This window comes from Notolabrus celidotus, chromosome 9 (assembly GCF_009762535.1).
Source record: "Notolabrus celidotus isolate fNotCel1 chromosome 9, fNotCel1.pri, whole genome shotgun sequence".
NCBI lineage: Eukaryota > Metazoa > Chordata > Actinopteri > Labriformes > Labridae > Notolabrus > Notolabrus celidotus.
The window spans coordinates 23,994,753-24,015,085 of NC_048280.1; the positions used below are offsets into that span (position 1 = coordinate 23,994,753).

Below are 20,333 nucleotides of genomic sequence, written 5' to 3' on the forward strand. Positions count from 1 at the left end.
ATCACTCATTTGTCCATAAATGCATGTATACATTTTAAATATACCATCAGAGTATATAGTTAATGGAAACATTATAGATCCTATATAGTTTGAAAAAAATGTAACCATAGAAAAATCTATGCTGGCTGAAAATAGAGCATAATAAAACTTTTAATAGGATACTAAAGGACAACAGAGCACAACAACTACGCCAATCTCAGGTCATTATGTGGCCCCAGTGTGTTCAGCAAACTACAGTGACAAATGATTACTGTGGAGTTAACAGTGGACTTGTCAGAGTGTTCAGACTCACAGGGTGACGGTCCTGTTGGGCAGCAGGCTGCCATCCGGAGGTTCACTCAGCTCCTCCTTGGTGCAACTGACTCTCCTCCCAGCAGCCTGGCCCTGGACGCCGTGCATTTTCCCCCGCTCGTCCGTGCAGCTGCAGCCGCTGGTGGAGGCTAGTAACCCGGGACAGGCCGTGGAGAGCCTGGGTTTGGAGGCGCACAGCAGGAGCAGCATCAGTACCAGACGCCCCGGCAGCGGAGGGATGCCAACGCCGGGCGCAAACATTGTCCTTCGGCTGGAGCTCACCTCAGCTGCACCCCCGCCTCCAGTCATCCCATATCTCCAACATGAAGCTTTCAATGAGGAGGGTGAGGGGGTCGAGAAGATGAGGGGTTATCTTACTGTATTTTCTTGAACGAATACTTAAAAGTTGAGGGTCCTCCGCTCATTCGCTCATTTTAGAAAAAATCAACAGTCCTGATTTTCCAGCACTGTCCCGTCATGTCATGGCAGCCCGGGCGCACAGCTCATTCTGGTCCATATGAAGTCAAAGGAAGAGTAAGTCCATCCAGACGCCTTACACACCTCCACACATGCGCAACTTTCTCTCTTAAAAAGCTGGTGTTCTCATTAATTACCTCGAGAGGTTTACATCACTTTAAGGACACTTGGGAGTGTCCAGATTACCGCTATCTTCCTCTCCAAGAGTTAATCCAGAGGTTAGTGGGACACCAAGGAGTCACAGCCAGAGGCTCGCTGTCACTTTTTCTTAGAAAAAGTTAAAAAAAAAAAGATTTTCTCAAACTTTTCTCAGTTGTGCCGCTACTCTCATTAAAGTTTTCCTCCGCGCTTTTCCCGGATCTTGAAGGTCCCTGATGATCGCTCTGAAACGAAACCTCCAACACATTCAAACTGAGATGAAAGGTTCGGACAAGACTTGTGCTGATCTACATCGGCTCCTGTGTAATTCCCAAAATCTAGCGGTTTTTGCCTGCCTGCCTCTGTCACACTCAAACTCACTTAGTTGCAACCCCAAGTGCGCCTGTTCCGTCTGCGCCTGCGCACTGGTCCCCGCGGTCCTAGCGCATTCAGCTTGGACTGAGAGACAGAGAGGAGGTTTTACATTGGAACCAGGGAGGAACCCCACCTGAGGTCAGAACGCACACCTTTATCCCACTTCAACACACAACCCAGAAGGTTCTTGAAGTTGTTTTGGCGGGGAACAGTGTTTGGTAAAGTGCAGAGGAGAAGAAAAAGAGAACAGTGGCTTATTAAGTCATCTTCATGTCTGAGAGAAAGAAAGGCCTGGAGTATACATATTGTTCCACATAACAATAAGACTTCACACCTAACATGATGCAGGGAAAATTTATTATAACACTGCCATATGAAAAGCTGATTGATCTTGATTGTCTGTTTCCATCCAGGTTTTAGAACGCAGGAAGGACTTGATTACCAACTAAAGTTGTGAATGGATGCTGAAGGTCTCTGGCGTATTGTGTGTGTGTGTGAGCGTGTGTGTGAGCGTGTGAGCAATAACAATTCTGAAACGAAGTTCTGACACAAGTGAAAGGAGACTCAGCTGTTGTGTTGAAGATGGTTACATATCGGAGATGAGTTTGTGGGTTGTTTTCTATACCAGAAAGCTTTTATGTCTACTTGGAGGCCACTGGCAACATAAAGGTACTGTAGTGGATTGCCACTGTAGCTTTCCTGTAATTGCAGACACATTTTCAAAAACACTGACAAGAACTTGAGACAAACTCAAACTGAACTAAGAGTTAGTGTCTGTCAATGACTTTATGTCCTGATTGTTGTCAGATAGATAAATGGGCTGGCAGTACTCTTGCATGTTGACAAAGCCTCTTAGATTCTGAGATACTCTACAAGAAAAATATTCTAATGACTCAAATCTTTTGTTGAAAGAACGACTTTTCTAAAATAAATATGAAATTTCCCCCCGGAAAGAATCCAACGTGGGTTCCAAAAACTACAGAGGATCATAAACTTCCTCAACGTCTGCTTTTCACAGTTTTGCCTTTGTGTGTGGAAAGTTCCTGAAATACATTTTTCTTTTAAAAATACTGTTTGATATCCAAGAGGCCCGGGAGGATGGAGAGTCGAGCGATTCAAATCTGGAGAGAATTTCAAAATATGAGAAGGTGAAACAGGAAAGATTTTGAAAAGAAAAGTTCTGCAATTGGGCTTGACATGTATTCGCTGACAAATCCAGACTGCAGGCACCTCAGTCATGCAAGCACAGCCTGCAGTATAATGGTGCACTGTGCTCTGACCCGCACAGTGGACCCCGGGTTTGTTATTCCTGTATATGATACTGTACTCTGGAAAGCCAGAGTGATTATTGAAATAAAGCACAAGGAGCGGACGGGCGCCTGAAACAGAGGGCTGTTTATCCAAGCTGTTAAATAAAGCTTCAAGTACAACACCCCCCTCTGACTCTGCAAAGCCCAAATCTCTCTCATCTGGTGAGCACAGTTTCCATTTAAAATGTCACGTCCCAAACTGCACATTACATCAAATTGTACTTAATGGCATCCAGACAAACTTTAATGTCGTTCCAACATTTTCTCTCCAGCCCTCCCTCGTTCCTTATAGCAAAGCAAAGCAATCTCTCCGTCTCCATGCTCCACATCTGGACTCCATTCCAGGTGGGGTGTTGAGAAATGGGAGAACGTCAGGGAGGAAAGGTGGAACGCAGAGCAGCTCCCAGGCTCAACAAGGAGAGCTGAGATAATGTCTTAGGGGAGCGTTTGGAGGTAGTTATGCAAGCTTTTGAGATGTAAGACAGACCGTACAAGAGGTGACTGATGAATGGACATGTTCCCATAGTCGTCCTCTGAATCAAACAGAAATGTCTCAAAACAATGAGTTTTTGTTTTTTTTCCTTTTGCTGCAATCAGAGATGTAAACCAGACCGAGTGACGGCTCAGAGTGAGGCATACTTACAGCTTCTGCCAGAGGATAAACAAAAGAAAGAAAACAACAGACCCACTCCAAGGCGCTCTTATAGTCTTCTCTTGAGGAGGCCATGACATCTAGTGGTGGGATGTGCAGCACACATAAGCCCCACCCCCTCTGTCAAGCTAACCAGTCTTTCCGCTTCCTGCATGGATGGTTTTAATTAAGGATTTATGGGGGCATTAAACCCGCCGGTTCAGCAGTTTATGAGGTTATCAAATCATAATGTGGAGCCATATCTTTAACACTAAATACCTCTGTCCATCATTAAGAATTATTATTGGCAGGAGACCTAGAAGCAGTCGTGGCAAGTAGCACTTAATGCTATACATACAGTGTATTAATAATGCATCAGTGTTATGATGCTATTTATGTACAGTATTTACAGTAGGTACATTTTATTTTGGGATCCACATTAAAGGAAGAACTAAATCTATTCATTTCTGTGTGTTTAGACAAACTGATGTTTCCTAAAAATGTAATCTCTCAAGGCAGATGGCTGACGAACATGAGTCTGGTTCTGCTCGAGGTTTCTGCCTTTTAAAAGGACGTTTTTCCTTGATGCCTTAACTGCAAAGTGCTCTGCTCATGGTGGATAACAATGAGATAAGACTGAGTCCTGTCTGTAAGGTGGGACTGGATCTTATCCTGTCTTGATTTTGGGTCTTTGTTAATAATGTAACATAGTGTACAGTCTAGACCTGCTCTGTTTGGAAAGCATCTTAGGATAATATTAGTTGTTATTTGACGCTATATAAATAAAGATTGATTGATTGATTGATTGATTGATTGATTGATTGAAGGTCCAGATTTCTAAATCTGTAATGAAATCAGCATTTGATGCATAACACGTTCTGAAATTATGGATGCATTGGTCATTGTTCTACCATAGTTCCCCCCCTCCTCAACTTTCCTGTGTTTCCAAAGGGCTTGGGTGTATTTGAAACTGCAGTAATGCTGCCCTCTCCTGGTCAGCAGGGTGAATCAAAATAATATTTTTCAAAATAAGCTTTGCTAGTTATGTTTCCAGCTAAAGGCACCATAAAGTAAGTATTACTACCCGTCTTAACGACTTACAGTACATTTTGAAATAGTTTCATTCAAACTCAACATCTAAAGTTCCTACAAGGCACTCAAGTTAGAACTCATTCTGAAAAATGCAGCATTACTGTACCTGTGTTCTGTCAGACTTTGGTGACACCCTACTTGACAAACCTGTCCTTTCAGTACAGGGACATGTCCACACCCCTTTTTTTCTTTTTAACCTTGAATACTCTGATCATCTGTCTCTATAAGGTTAAAAGGTCAAAGGTAAACTGGGAATCTGAACAGGAAACATACTATAATTTTTTTTTCATCTACGTCAATCAGTTTTTTGTATACTCGATTGGTTCAGCGGCAACAGCTACTACTACTATTCATCTCATCACTATCATCTCTCTCCCTTTCTTTTTCTCCTCCATTCCTCTTTCAAACCCCAACTCAGTCGAGGCAGATGGTTGTCTAACATGAGTCTGGTTCTGCTCGAGGTTTCTGCCCATTAAAAGGAAGTTTTTCCTTGCCGCTGTAACTAGCTAAATACGGCATGGTGCAATGCTCATGGTGGATTAAGATGAGATAAGATTGAGTCTTATCCTGTTTTGATGTTGGGTCTTTGTTAATAATTTAACATAGAGTATGGCCTAGACCTTCTATTTGTAAAAGCATCTTGAGATAAGATTTGTTGTGATTTGGCACGATACAAATAAGGTTGATTGAGATTGATCTATTGATAAATGGAGGGTGCATTGTGAGTTGTAAAAAGGCTATAAACTAACATTAATAACTTACACCCATTGAAACTAATCTAGATGCATCAACGACTGGAGTAATTGCTAGAAGTTCAGCTGTGCTCTCACAGCAATGGGGGGAAAAAAGGTCAAATGAACATTCAACAATACGTGATCTATAAATACAAAAAAGGGACAGAATCAAATGTAGCTCTAGCGAAAGTTCAGACAGGAAGACTATAAAATCAATCACAGCAGTTGTTTAACTCTCCTCTCCCTCGTTCAATAGCTCACCCGCTTCTAGCTGCATGCTCCGTAGCGGTCATTGGTTAATCAGTGGCGGCTGTCATCCAATAGCTCAGTGGCACGCCCTTATCGTCAGCCTATCAACTTTCTGCTTTATCTTTAAATGTGTGTCTCTCTCTCCAGCTAGTTCCTTCTTGCATTCACATCCACCTCCCCATCTCCACCTGGTCTCCACAAAGTCTTCAATTCCTAGAATTCATCAACCACCACCACCAGTGTCTGGACACATCCTACACTCACAAAATTATCCCCATGGAGTCCTTCCGCCAAAGATTTCTGTCAAGTTTCATTATTCATTAAGTTGTAATAAATAACCTTTAATCTTCAAACTTTGTCTCTACTGATTGAACTGCTGTCTGCCACCTGTCATAGATCAATATTGTGAAGTAAACTCATGTAATGTAAGCATAGCAAAGATATGCATAGTGACACATTTACCCTCTCACCTGATGTAAATCACACATAATCATCATCATCATTATCATCATTATCATCATCATCAGCGAGGAAGCTTCAAGTTGTGCGATTTTATTAAGTGCCACATGAAATGAAAACATAGTGTATCGGGGAGTACTGCTGTAACTGGACATGTGTAGTATCACCATCAACTCTTCTCACACTAAATGCACTGTGCATACATTATGCTCTTTAAATGATCTATATTATAGAATACAGTTCAATCACAAAAACATCAAAATATTTGTATATCGTATGAATCTATAGTCCCTCATAAGAAACAAAACAGCAAAACAAGCCAGTAAATATATTTTTTTCATTATTTCTACTCATAAATTCTTCTTAAAAAAGAAATGTAGAAAATCTTGAGGGCTTTTGGCCTGACTCTAGCGCAAAATCACAAACTGCTGTGTGTCTATAACAACTCAGACCTTTCTTCTCTTTCTCTCTCTCACACACACACACACACACACACACACACACACACACACACACACACACACACACACACACACACACACACACACACACACACACACACACACACACACACACACACACACACACACACACACACACACACACACACACACACACACACACAGTCTCACACAGTCTCACACAGAGGAAAGTCAAGCAGAAGCCACCACACCTCTGCAAGTGAAAGCTTGAACCCACACAGCACTTTCTGTGTACAGTACATTTTTAAGTTGGCATGCAGTGTAGGTGAGATTTTGGTCCCTTTGTGTCATCAGGAGGTTCAGCTGATAGTCCGGACCCTCGGGGTCAGAGAGACGGTCCTGTTGAGTGTGTCTAAAGCATTGGAGTTTATAAAACTGGCCTTATTGTAATGTAATGTGGCTCGAGGCCACAGCAGCTGTGCATCATTAGAGCTAAGAATAGACCTAAAGAGGCCGTTGCAGATTGGCTATTCAAAAGAAAAAAAAGCCCCAATTTTCATACTGATAGAAGAAAGGCAAGAAAGTGAATCATTATATTGCAAAATGTGGTTAAATGTGATCACAAAAGCATATCCTGGGCTGTGCTGTTGACCAGTGTCCACCTCCACACCCTTATTTTAAAAGGTCTGTCTGAGTCAGGAGAGGTGGAGCTTCAGGTAGACATGCAGCAGTCTCGGTCCAGAGCAGAGCAGAGCAGGTGGGAGGCAAGCAGACTTAATGGCGGGGGGACACAGTGGTTTGAGGGTTGCTCCCTTGGTTTTGGTGCCTGTGATTGGCGTGCTTCTCACAGTACATCTCATCTCCAAACCAGAAGTGACCTCTCATCCTGAGGTTAAGACCGCAATCCGTGCAGGTGTAGCACTCTGAGTGGCGGTAATGGTCGTCTGTGATGCGTACGGCCAGCGTGCTGTGGAGAGACGAATGCGGTCAGACGGTAGATAAACACCTCACATTGCTTACAGCTGATTTTTAGATTCTTCACAAACAAGTGAGCATACTGGCTTTTAGCCAGAGACTTCAGCTGTCTAACCTCATGTTACCATTAATTCAAGAGTTGTTTTGACTTTTTTATGTGTCTGATATGAAAGTGTTTGGCTTAACAATGAAGAAAAACAACATTGTAGATAATTATTGTCTTTACACATAACAGACAACAGACAATAATAATAATAAAAAAGTCTGACCCCAGTTTGACCTTTGGGCTCTCACTGCATTCAAAACAGACATGACTCTGTAGTGGAAATTACTGCATGGGCTCAAATACACTTTCAAAAGCCATCGTCTGTGAACACAGTTTGTTGTTCCATCTACAAATGCAGGTTAACCCTCCTGTTATGTTTGTTTCTCAGGAACAGCAATAATGTTCCTGGGTCAATTTAACGCAGGGCATATTTAATTATCAAAGAGTGTCAGAACACCCAAAAATCCCAATAAACATTTATTTAATCTCATTAGTAACTCCATTAATAAGCATTTAAATCCATATTCAGTGCAATAGTGTTCTTTAATCCTCACATATCATGGTTTAATGAGGATATCTCACTCCTTTTTAATGAAAATTCACGTTAAAATCAGAATCAGAATCAGAAATACTTTATTTATCCCGGGGGGGAAATTCAGTCAAATAAAAGGGTGTGTGTATGTGTGTGTGTGTGTGTGTAGGATTGGGATGAAATATGTCACACAGTTGCAAAGAAACAATTAGTATTTGACACTTCTGACCCCTTTTATCCTCCACCTTGACTTCCGGGTCAAATTGAGCCACAAACAGTATCTATATCTATAAATGCAAAGGGGGTTGCAAATATTTGAAATTAACCATTTTCATTTGACAGGTTCATTTCACCTTTTTAAGCCAAGCCGAAGAAGTTTCATACCGAAAAAATACTTAACATTTTTTTTTTTTTTACTTTAAAAAGGGTCAATTTGACCCGCAACATAACAGGAGGGTTACATCTGTACCATGCAAAGAAGAAACAATATGCAAACATGATTAGAACTGCTGATGGCTCCTCTTGGCCCAGTCTATTTAAGATGGACTGAGGCTAAGAGGGAAACTGTTGAGTGGTCTGATAAATCCAAATTTGATATCCTTTTTGAAATCCTGGACACTTTGTCCTCTTCTCTAAAGAGTAGATGAACCACCCAGCTTGCTATTAGCACACAGTTCTGTTGAAATGAGCATATATTTTCCATAAGATAATACATTTTTACAGTTTTAACGTTTGGTATGTTGCACTTCAATTAAATATAGGGTGAAAATGACTTGCAAACTGTTTTTGTTAAGATTTTACAGTGTCCCAGCATTTTTCAAAATTGGGGTTGTATTTAATGTTTGCTTGTAATGGGAGTAAAGCCAATATCACACACTACAGCATTTCCAGCCTTAGTTAATTTGCATTTCCTGTTCTTAGATGGACTTTTAAAATACATTAAAATGAAAATTGACCTCTGTTTAATAAAGTCCTTTAAATTATGCTCTCCAGTGAGTAGACAGGAGTGAATGGGTGAATAATTTCAGACACAATCTACATGATAGAAAATAATTTGATGACTCTTCCTGCATCCAAAAAAATGTTTTATTAACATTTGATGCCCCTCTCCAATGGACCATGGGGCTTAAAATCTAGCTTTGCATCTATGGGTCTTCATTGTGGAAGGGTTTGTATGTTCTCTAGCTCACTATTGTTTAACAAGCCAATCAGTGACTGCCACAAGTCCCTCCCTCCCTCACTTCTAGTTTTAAGAAGCATTTACATATGATGCATTAAACATTGCCATGATAGTGGTTTTAGTTTATAAAGTCTAATTCAAATATTAAAATACAAATATATGTTGATAAAATTATTGCTGTTGTTGCAATGAGGCATCATTTGAGTTGTGAACGAACAATGGGTTTATTTTTATTTTCAATCAGCTTACTTTTATTTAATGAGCGCTTGTTTGTATGTGTTCCTGTTTTCTTTTGTTTAAATGTTTATTTATTTGTCCTATTTGTTTCTTATTTGTTTGTGTCTAATTCATATCTGATGTGTTTAGGACAAAAATAAAATATGCAAATAATTTTTTACTTGATTCAGTAATAAGAAAATGAAAAGTACATTCAGAAACCAATGCACCAGTAGATTTAACTGATTGTTTCTTGGACTCCACTTCAACATGTACTAATGATACTAATAGTACAGGCAGACAGGCTAAATGCTTGTGGAACATCTTTCCCTGCAGGCCAAACCATCATTGAAATTACTGACACACCTTTGTTATTCCAGTAAACGCGTCATTGCAGGTGACAGTGAACTTACAGAATGCTGGTGCCACACTTATCACAGGTGTGGTTTTTCCGGGCTCCTCCCACTGCTGTGCTGGTTTGGGGTGGGTTGGGTGAGAGTTTCCCTGGGAACCGCACGACTGCCTCTGAGGTCACACACACAAATTCACACAAATGAACACAGCTGCCCATAGTGCTGTTCTGACAGGTCTGCATTTCTCTACTCATCACATCAGTACCATGTATGTCTGTCAGTGGAGCGTGTTTGTGTTTCCCCCTTGTGATCACAGCTCATCACCCACGGGACACGCTTCAAGTGATGGCTTCGCACACATCGGTCATTATCACGTCATGAAAGAATGTTATCGCGATCTGGACTTATTTACCCCGACATTTATCAAACTAGAGGGGGGCGAGAGGAGGACAGACACATTCCATGACATGCTGTTCACATCATAAAGTGCTCACAGGAGAGCTGTTCAGCACATCCTGCACAGGTGACGGCCAGATGGACAGAATTGACACTGGCTTGTTCTGCACATTACACCAGGGATGATTCTAAAAGACATCTGTGGGAAATGATATAATTTATGTTGCACTGGATATGAATCCCTTTGCATTATTTGACAGCCCGTGCAAAGGGGTTAAAGGGATAAACCAACTGCATAAATCTAGAAAATGAATGCAAACCAATTGTTTTAGCTCGTCAATGCAAACACGTTGATGTTCCAATCATTGAAAACCATACTAGAGTTTTTCCCAGATGTGTTGTAAAGGGACACTTTTAAAAGCTGCTTGTTTAAATAGTCAGTCGTTACCTCTCCTTTATATTGTTCACACTCTCACCTTTCTCATCGGCCTCCAGGACCTCCTGCAGCATTTTAAAGGTGTTGGACTGACGAGGCGCTGTGCGGGACTCCTTGTTTTCCTGGATCATCTTGTACACCTCTGACTCCTTGTCGAACCTCTGCATGTTAAATTCAGAGCTCGAACTGCTGTAGAGTGACGAAACAAAAGAAAGAGATCACAGGTTATCACACTCTCTGAAGTGATATGCTGAGCCCCCTAGTGATGTGTTCAGCAGAAAATGTACGTTTATAAGAGACTTGTGAGTCTGGTGCAACTAAATCCAGAGGAAATGAAGGAAGGGGCAGCAGCTGCCTTTGAGGCTTTGACCTTCGACTATGAAGCCTAGATTGCTCACCACGGGCAAGGGACCAAAACATCGTTCAATCACCCGTTAAGCTCAACAGGACTCTGACATATCCACTTACCAGAGGAGTTGTTCTGACTTAGAAAACAGCCTCAGGGCAAAAATACACAGAAAATAACACTGACGACAGAAGCTATGAAGTCTGTGAGAGAGCAACTATAACAACTATAAGGTTCAATCATTTTTGTACAAGTTACAAAGAAATCCTATTCCTCACACAGAAAATGAAGGGCACAAGAAATGTTCCTTTTGGTGATAATCTACTAAACAGCCAAGACAACATCCATAAAAAAACATCTTCTAACTTTCATCCTGTGGGCGTTTCCTGTCACTTAATGCTCAGGAGGAGGTGGGTGGAGACAGGAAGCTTTCCCCTTCAGGTAGTTTACGCCGTCAGCTCATTAAGACAGTAGAAGAAAGAACAGTAGCTCATTTTACAAGCAAATTCTTCATCCCCGGTGTGAAGGGAAAGACATTATTTTTACTACTTCTTCCATACTTAATGTGATGTTGAAAGCAATCCCATCCCACCATGCAGGATCATATAATGGGAGTCAAAAGTGTAATGAAAAACAAAGTAAAAGGGAGACAGAGGAACAAAGTGTGTTTTTCTGGTGTGAGCTGCAGGAACCGGTTGGTGCACTACACACAACACAAGCCAGGAGTGGTTTGATGCTTTCCACCTGTAGCCTCACTGTCAGCCTGTCTCGGTCAACTCAACCTGACGACTGTCCCATCAGTCGTCACTTGCAACAAATCTGCCCAAATATTTACTCTTTAGCCAACACCTGTGCTACGGAGAACATTCTCCGAGACTACTACCCAAAACCTCAAACATGCAAACATGAAGTTACTGTTCTGTACGCTTGTAGTCTGCGGTTTTAATAAATCACAAACACCAGCACAGGCTTGGTGTCTTCCCTGGTGATGCTCTGTGCAGCAGGGATTTCTAGTCCTGTGTGTTGGAGGGTCTGTGAAACACATGCTCAGCTGGTTGCGGTCAGGTGGCGGACTTGGTCAGCCAAGACATTTAGCTGTTTGTCATGAGAGACTTTGGACTCTGTAGGGTTTCAGATCACTGCGTGACTGTGTGAGAATTCGGCTGATGCCTGAAGTGGCTTCTGAGTCTAAAAGGCATCATTGTCATGGTGTTTTTATATTGTTTCAATGTGCATAAGAATTAACTCTGTTTTACAGCACCAATAATGATGGACATTTATGTGCTTTTAAATGCAAATGAACCATACACATCTCAAATGTTCATGGGGTTTAACAGGGTACAAGATTGTCTGTTTATGTGCTTTCATACATGTTTTATTGTCACAAGGATTGCAGCTCAAGGTTTAGGCTTCTCGCTAAACGAACATGGCTGAAACAAGAAATGGTAAACAGACAAGACAACAAATATGCGACCAAAGCAAATGCTCAGACTCCTTTCCCCTGCATCCCAGAGCATGATTCAAATTGAAACCAGACCTCTAAAAGAACACCCTCCAAGTTCTCCACATGCTCAGCTCCACCCTCGGTTCATTTCCCCTTTTTTCGCTTCACTCCCCGACCCTGCTGAAATTGCAATCTCAAAACAAATGGAAAGTCGAGGTCAAATGGGAGGGAAACAAATAACAGAGGATAGGGTGAGAGGGAACACTGATATGAACAGGCAGACTTCTGCTGAAAGAGGAGTTAAGATTTCACAAAAGAAAGGTTTGTCCTCTATGTTTTGGGCTTTTAAAATCTTCTCACATCCATACAATGAATGTGTGCTGCTTTCTGAAGTCAGACTCAGCTCAGAGGAACAATGATTAGGATCTAGTCAAAGCACATGACTGTAGCCACAACATGTCCAGGATAACAAGACTAAATTAAACCCACATTTCTCAAACCAGAGCAGAGGAGCATTAAGCTAAAGTTTCTACATCCAGACAAAAGAAATCAAAATGACAATACTCAAAATGACAAGACTCACCTCAAGAAAGAAGAGAGCTCAACTATTCTGTCCCGTAACTGTCCCTGTTTTTCTAACTCTGTAGTTGTAACTCTCATAGAACAGAAAAATCAGCACACACATGCAGATGCAGAACACACACCTCTCTCCGAACTGGACCAGACAGAAAAACAAGAGTCTGACCGAAAGGTGTGCCTCCAGGCTCAAACTCATTGGCCATGCGACACAAAAGGGGTGGGAACATGGGTGTCACTGAGTGTGTGATTGGCTGGGAGCAGCAGGGAGAGGCCTTGTGTGCAGGCTGGGGGCTACAGACAGGGGGCCGATCAGGGGGAGTTAAATCAGACATTTTTTGGGAATATGGGGTGTTTGGATATGACTGCAGTTGCTGACACGTCATATCACTAGCCCTGGTAACCCAAGAGGTAGTGGGGGGGGGGGGCACTGGGGCCAAAGTCAACCACCCTGCACTGTGAGAACACACACAGCAGTTCTCCAGCTGAGACAGTGGATACAAAAGATTATGATGGAGACTAAAAGAAGATTTTCATGACTGCTGAGAGAAAAAAACACTGAGTGTAAGTCAAGTGAATCCAAAAACACAGGGCAGCACCTGCACGCTATGCAATGAGTCAAATTACAGCTGCAGCACCTCATTAGAGGGGGCGGGACAGGAAAAGCAAACTGCAGTGCAGGTGGCAGACAGGAGATAGTGTTTCCCAAAGGCTCCACATTCATTTGGAGCTGTCGACTCTGAGTGCAGCTGCAAAACAAGTCGAAACACTAAGAGTCAGCAGCTGCTCAGCGGTCGAAGGTGAGGATTTAATATTGGAAATGTGTCTGACAGAGCACAGGTGACAACACCTTGGTCAAGCCTGTCGAAACATAAAAATGTAGTGGGTTTTTTTTTTAACAGGAAGTTGCAACTATGAAAGTTTTTGTTTTACTTTAAACCAATTAAAATTGTTGAGTTAAAATCATGTTTATCATCAAGTCTTGAATTACTGGGTTACTGTACTTGCTTACAGATAGAGCTGAATCGCTGCCTGCTCATCAGGCATAAATGTTTGTTAGTGAGGAAGTCATCTTCTGTAGTCAAACACTTAAATCACTGAAGAGTGTTACAATGTTTTTAAAGTTGTAATGAGAAAGTAAAAGTTGACAGAAATCATTTATAGGTTGTTTTGCATGTTGAGTATGTTGGGCAGTTAACATTGTTTCCCACGTTACCAATCAATCAAGAACCATCACAAACCGATTGCTGAAAATTTGACCCATCCGTGGTTGATTCCTTAAGATTTTATCAAACTTCTACTCAATGTGTTATTGCAACCAAAGGTTCCTGATTGGTAATGATTATCATCAAACTATTGTGTTATTGCATTTATGTATGGAGAGGACAGGACAGGTCTTGATTTTCGAATGCGAGAAATATTCATTCACCTATTAAAAATCAAGTTTGAACTAAGGCACACATACTGTATAGAATTGTATTGTTGCTATTAAATTGGAGTTGATCATGGTGCATGTCTGTTTTTCTTTTCTTTTCTGTTTCTTTTTTGTTGTTGTTGTTTGTTTTTTTAACTGTGGGTTTGGTTTCAATTATTATTAGTTAAATGTGTTTATTCTTATCTATCTGTTCATTTATATTGTTATTATTATTTCATTTACATATTGTGTTTCATTTAAAAAAAATAGATATTTGTTTTTCACCCAAATGTGATAAGTCTTATGTAAAAATCAATAAAATACTAATTAAAGAAAAAAAAAAGAAAAAGTAATGGGAATATTATCGATCTTAAATGTACCATTTTTCATCGTTTCTACCACAGACATGGTTTTACCGACCCCTGGTTGTGATACAGTGTTCCCGCCATACTGTGGCTGTAGAGCGTTTTGAAGCTGTTTGCTATCCGCATTAAATAACAGAATAAGAAGAATGCTTACTGCATTAAACAGCAAAAAAAGAAGAAGAAAACAGTAGTGACAGTTGCTGGGAATACATGTGTAGTGGTATGAGATTCAGAAATGGCTGACAGGTCGAGACTGACTCTGCCGGTGCCCGCTACTAATGGGGGCTTGATAACGATTAATCACTGAATAGATGCCAGTGACTATCGAATAGTGTTTTGGCTTGAAATGCCCATCCCTAGTGGGGAGTGACATGGAGCAAAAGGACATGGAATGAATTTTAATCTGAGCCACCTGCGGCAAGCACTGTAGCCCTTGTACATGGTCTGTGCGATTCAGCCCTGCCACATGTCTTTGTGTTTGTGCAAAAACAGCCTCTTAAAACAGAGTCAAATTCCTTCTCTGTGTGCACATACTTGGCCAATAAAAGCTGATTGTGATCCTGATTGGAGGATAACAGTCACATATCAGTTACTTTGACACATGGTGTTTGAACATGTGTTAATATAAGTGTTTGTTTTTTTACCTGCGACGAGGGGACGTGGGCACATCCCGCTCAGTGGGGCTCTGAGGTGAGTAGCGCCCTGGTGGGGTCGGGGTTCTGCTGGACACGGAGTTATTCCTGTAGTCTGAAGGGGAGAACTCCTAAGAAGGAAGAGGACACAACAAAGCAAGAGAGAGTGAATTAGCATGAAACTCCCTGCAGCAGCTGAAAGAGACTTTGCAGACCAGAGTTGAAGAATCTATTGAGACAGTGAGCAAGTTCTTAGACCATGATGCAATGTTACTGTAAAAAAAAAAAAAAGTCCAACAAAGAGCTATGTTCAGCACAGAGGCTGCAGTATTTCTGGATTACTGCTGCACATATTGGCACTGAAATGTGGAGTCCTTGTTTCAGGAAGCTCTAAATCTTAGCAGACTGTAGTGTATGACAACCTGGAATAAAGCATGTCGGACGGACTGACATGTAGGATATAATCAGTCAAGATCAAAACAGGGGGGATTCACCAGCAGGATGAATGAGATCCATGTGTGGAGACAGAACAGAAAGGACACTGCAGACCTGTCATCAGCAGCTCTATATTAGACTGAGAGTTTTGTGTATGATTCTTTATTTGAGAGCACAGGACATCATTCATTATCAAAGTTTCTATTGCATGAGTCACACCCAACATTCCTGTGCTGCATGCTCATCAGTCTAAATGATCGCAGCAGTCTGACTCAACATAATTTATCTTGATCACCCTTTATATCAGCGCTGCACTTCAGCCCCTCAGCTGATCGTGTGGCAACAGATGTTTGGCACAGACTCAAGCGATGGTCTGATGGGAAAAATCCAGTAAGTGCTTGAATCGCTTCCAGATGCAGTTTAAATCTTATAATTATTTATGGTGGTTTTAAACACTTTCCCTCATCAGGACATGAGAGAAGAAGTTTCATATAGAAAGGTCTGACATTTTCTGCTCAAAGCAAAGTGTGATTCAGGAAGTTAAGTGACTGTCTTTGGACAGAAGAGGGCGCCACATATCTACAAGAGGCGTATGAGCAGAGGACTCAACAGATGTGCCAATGGCTTCTTTTTATTGCTGCTGGTATCTTCAGGAATGAAAGGCAGCAATAAAGGTTGACTTATTGAAGTTTGATTGTGTCAGAAGAGAGAGTTTGGTCAGTGGACTTCACGCACATGTTTGCACTAAACACCCAGCACACCTGGACTGAGTCTGCACAGCACATAACTCACCACAGACACTTTTACTGTCAGGAATCCCAACAAACAAATTGTTTTTAACCACAACACCGCCTGGTATCTGACTGTGTGCTCCTGTGGAACTGACCACCACTGACCACAGACAGCACAGTCATGCACTGTTCAATATGCAAACTAAAGGAAACAACTGTTTGTTGGTGTAAAGAAGTCCTCAAACTGTTTCCCTACACCCAATTTGCCTGGGAAACAGAGTTATTACTTCATTTTAAGTCTGAACACAGTCCAGGAAAAAATGTGAGTGAAATCAAACAGCCCACAGAGAGAACAAGTTTCACAATAAGGCTCACTGACTGTTTTTCCCCCTCAAGTGACACCAGCTGGCATCCGTGTTACACAGGCTCCATCCAAAGCAGAAACGCCTCCACACAGTTTTTCTTTTTTGAACCAGTGCACGACTGAGGCTCCAGCTGAAGCTGATGCTGGAGCTGGATGCTGACACAGTGGCAGAGTCAAAGATTCATGTGTGCGATGCCAGCACCAGCTTCCAATTCGGCAACTCTTTGAACAATGTCTCTGTTCCCAATTGAGTCCAATTTTCCTTTGCTCTCTCCTCGGTGAGTGGGCAGATCAGCGGTGCGTGCCAGGAAGCCTTTACCAGAAGCAATCATTGGGATGTCTCACTGCTATTCCTCCCAGGATAAACCCGGAATAATAACTGCAGGCCAATAGGATCACATATTCCATATCATCATAGTGCAGGAATAGAGACGTCTTCACTCTCTCCTGCTGTGAAACTATCTCAGGGGCATATACCTGACAGACATGCATGTTTTAGGGATTCTGTCAGGGAGATCCAGTGAAGCCACTCAGTATGTGCATATGAATCTACTCTAATGCAAACAAAGCCGATGTTACATAAGTGTCTGGCTACTGGATGTGGATCTTCATGCTCCCTAACGGCCCAAGAATTTCAACTCAGATCTATATGACTCAAGAGGAATGCAATGAAGTAAAAGACAACAAAAGAAGAAGAAAAAAACAAGAGCTCGGCCTTAGAGAGTTCAAAAAAACTTTGTCTGTACCACCAGAGCAGCTCATCCATCACATCATCCATTCTCCAGTCTACGATGCCAGCCCTTTATAGCAGTTACCATGGCACGGCTGGCTGAAACCGGGCTCCCCCAAACATCTTTGTTCTAAAATCATCACTGCTCCATTGTTAGACTTCAAACCATTACACACGGCTTGTCTCAGCGCTGCAACGTAAACTGCACCGTGCCACTGCCAACGCTGTCCCTGTGTCTCACGCATCAACAAACTCAGGGAGGGGCACAGGCGGGCCGAGGAAGGCCTATTATTTTGTCTAGGAGGCGGGAGACCACTGGAGAAAGTCACTGGCAGATTCTTCCAGGTTTCTGTGGCTGCAGAGAGGAGGAAGCTCTTATTAAAGATGCACTGTACTGTAATTAGGAGCTCATAGTCAACAAACCGGGGATCATTAGGGCAAGTCACTGGTATGCTGAGCTGGCCTTGAGCTGATACAACAATATTGCTTGAAATCTGTACAAACAAACTACTTCCGCCAAAGTTGGAGCAGTTTGAATGCATCAAAGGATGCCTGTGTTTGTGTTTTCTACGGTTTTAAGTGGCCTAGGCTTAGTACGAAAAATATGCAATTTTTTATGCAACACCACCAAAAGAGTCCAGGCTGAATGAACCCAACACAGTCTTGACAAAGCAGATCTTTCGAGCTACTGAGTGCAATAAAACTTGAAATACTAGACCCAAGCTTTCAAGGAACTTGACTACCAAACTTTCAATCTTTCTGCGGGATGTGTCCCTCTGCAGAGAGACGAGACATCTGCTGCAAAGATGGCAAACTGGTCGTGGAAGGTTTGGTTGCTGTTTATTTGAATCATCATCCACCCATCCGTTTTCTATACCAGCTTTATCCCTGGCAGACACAAGGGGGCTGGAGTCCTTCCCAGCGTGTGTGAGGGGAGAGACACAGTTCATCCTTCTGCGTCAGCAAAATGTGACATTACTAACAATCAGCTCCATTTTCATATATAATAACCCCGACATGAAATGTGCCACTTCTGGGGCGCAACACCCGTGCTTCCATATATTCTACACAACAGTTTGAAACATGATTTCTTCATTTGAAACCATAAGAGGTAGCAGCATGAATTGTCTGTGTTAATAATCCATTTTCAAGACAAACCTTAAGGCTCTTAAAAGCTTTTTGGACAGCTGAACTTGAAGTTTAAGATTTGCACAAAGTGAATGAAAGACATGTGTGAGTGGTTTATGTTTAAGAGAAAAGCTCTGTGCTGGTGGGAGAAATTTTGGCCAAACTGTCAAAATGAAAGAGAATGGCTGTAAACTGAAAACAAGCCCCCGGCTACGATTGGCCACTTCAAGGCACAAACAAACAGGAAATGGTGAATTGAAGAGATGGCAGATGTTTCAGATCACGGCCCATGGGAGAAGTTGAAGACAGTGCCGGTGTAGAAGCCTACAGTCTGGCTCCAAGCGAGCCACTCTGCATCATCATCATCATCATCATTACCACCCTGCTGCTTCAATTATAGACTAGGGCTAGTAGCACACAGGAGCAATGCCTAGGGGAGCTTTTTTGTGCTGCTGCAAGAAAGTGCTCATTCACTGTCTCCACCACAGACATGACTGCTGCACTACAATGATGAGGGGGGGTGGCAGACATCCTGGACTGGGTAATAATCAGAGCCGTGTGCAGTGTTTCCTATCCAGCAGTGTGCGTTGGTGGAGGTCCTAAGCAAAGACCTAAGGCGGACGCTAACCTGCTTGTTATCCACTGTCACTGATGAACACTGCCCTGTAATTATGTCTGAGTTAGGGTGTATTACTGCGTCCATGTTCTGTAAAAAAATGAATCACAACAGAAGGCTGAACTCAGGACATTGTTTTATATCAAAATTCACCCCATTAACATTCTTGACCTTTTGTTATTGCTTCATATCCCACCACAGATACTTCATTGAAGGTCTTAGTCATGAAAATAATGATTGGAATTATGATCAGGCCAAAAAGCAACCTCAAAGAAGAAGGTAAAAGCAGAAGCTGCAGTTGAACAAATGGCCACTTGGAGCTGGCTCCAAAAGCGAGTCAGCAATCAGTCACTGAGCATGTTTCTACTTCCCTTTTAGGGACTTTTCTTGTAAACATGGTAGAAATAATGTGGCTCTGTGTGTGTGGCTCAATGGGCAAACATACTTCCCAAAAGGTCTGTGCTCAAGCTTTTTCAGTGAGAAAAATCTAGAACTCAAGTTAAATGTGTGTTCGCACCAGGGATGAACTTGCTAGTTGGCACCAGAACTACCAGTTGGTTGAACATATTTATATGTTAAGTGTTGTAGGCCCAAAATGCAGGTCATATGTTGTCCATAGGGTATAGTCCAGCCACCCACTACTACATGCAGCAGTCAATCTGGTTAATGGAAACTGTCATAATGATCTACCGCCCAAATAACCAAGCACAGATGACTGATAACATCTCGCATCCCAGCATGTATTGGCTCTACTTTAATATAGAAACTGGAGATACAGTTTTAAGTAGGCTGAGTCTTGTTAAACTGACATATAACCACTTGACCAGAGTGATGTATAACGAGTATGGGCATGCGGACATTAACTTGGAAGGAGGACCAAAGGTAAGTGGTGCTAACCCTGCTAACATTAGTCAAACTGTGATCCTGTGTTTGGCTGTGTTAAACAAATTGTGTTCAGTTTTGACCGTTTTCTGACTTTTACATGTATTAGTTTTTCAGGATTTCAATTTCTGTTGAAAAGATGAGGAAATTGGTGGCTTTGCAACATCTCTAGTTGGCATAAAAAAGTATTCAGTGGTATTCTTTTGCTCACAACACCTGGCTTGTTAGCTTGTTCAATGATTCTCATATACAGATTTATTCGCTTATTCGGCCACAAACTTATAGATTATGGTGACCTCTGGCCTCGAGGAATGACGCCAATGGGGAGGTGTTAAAAACTACAGTTTACTGAGTGTCC

General features: G+C 41.9%; 2 protein-coding genes across 2 annotated transcripts in view; both read right to left on the reverse strand.

Moving 5' to 3' along the window:
- Nucleotides 1-1,414, reverse strand: part of adgra2 (adhesion G protein-coupled receptor A2) — a 43,421-nt gene extending 42,007 nt beyond the window's left edge. The window contains exon 1 of the mRNA XM_034691016.1: nt 293-1,414. Within this exon, the coding sequence (XP_034546907.1) occupies nt 293-600 (308 nt within the window). The 5' untranslated portion in view covers nt 601-1,414. The remainder of the gene's footprint in view (nt 1-292) is intronic.
- Nucleotides 1,415-5,828: 4,414 nt separating this feature from the next.
- Nucleotides 5,829-20,333, reverse strand: part of pdlim2 (PDZ and LIM domain 2 (mystique)) — a 41,434-nt gene continuing 26,929 nt past the window's right edge. Inside the window, exons 7-10 of the mRNA XM_034692347.1 lie at nt 15,102-15,220; nt 10,353-10,501; nt 9,541-9,652; nt 5,829-7,145 (exon numbers count right to left, since the gene is read on the reverse strand). Of these exons, the coding sequence (XP_034548238.1) occupies nt 6,953-7,145; nt 9,541-9,652; nt 10,353-10,501; nt 15,102-15,220 (573 nt within the window). The 3' untranslated portion in view covers nt 5,829-6,952. The remainder of the gene's footprint in view (nt 7,146-9,540; nt 9,653-10,352; nt 10,502-15,101; nt 15,221-20,333) is intronic.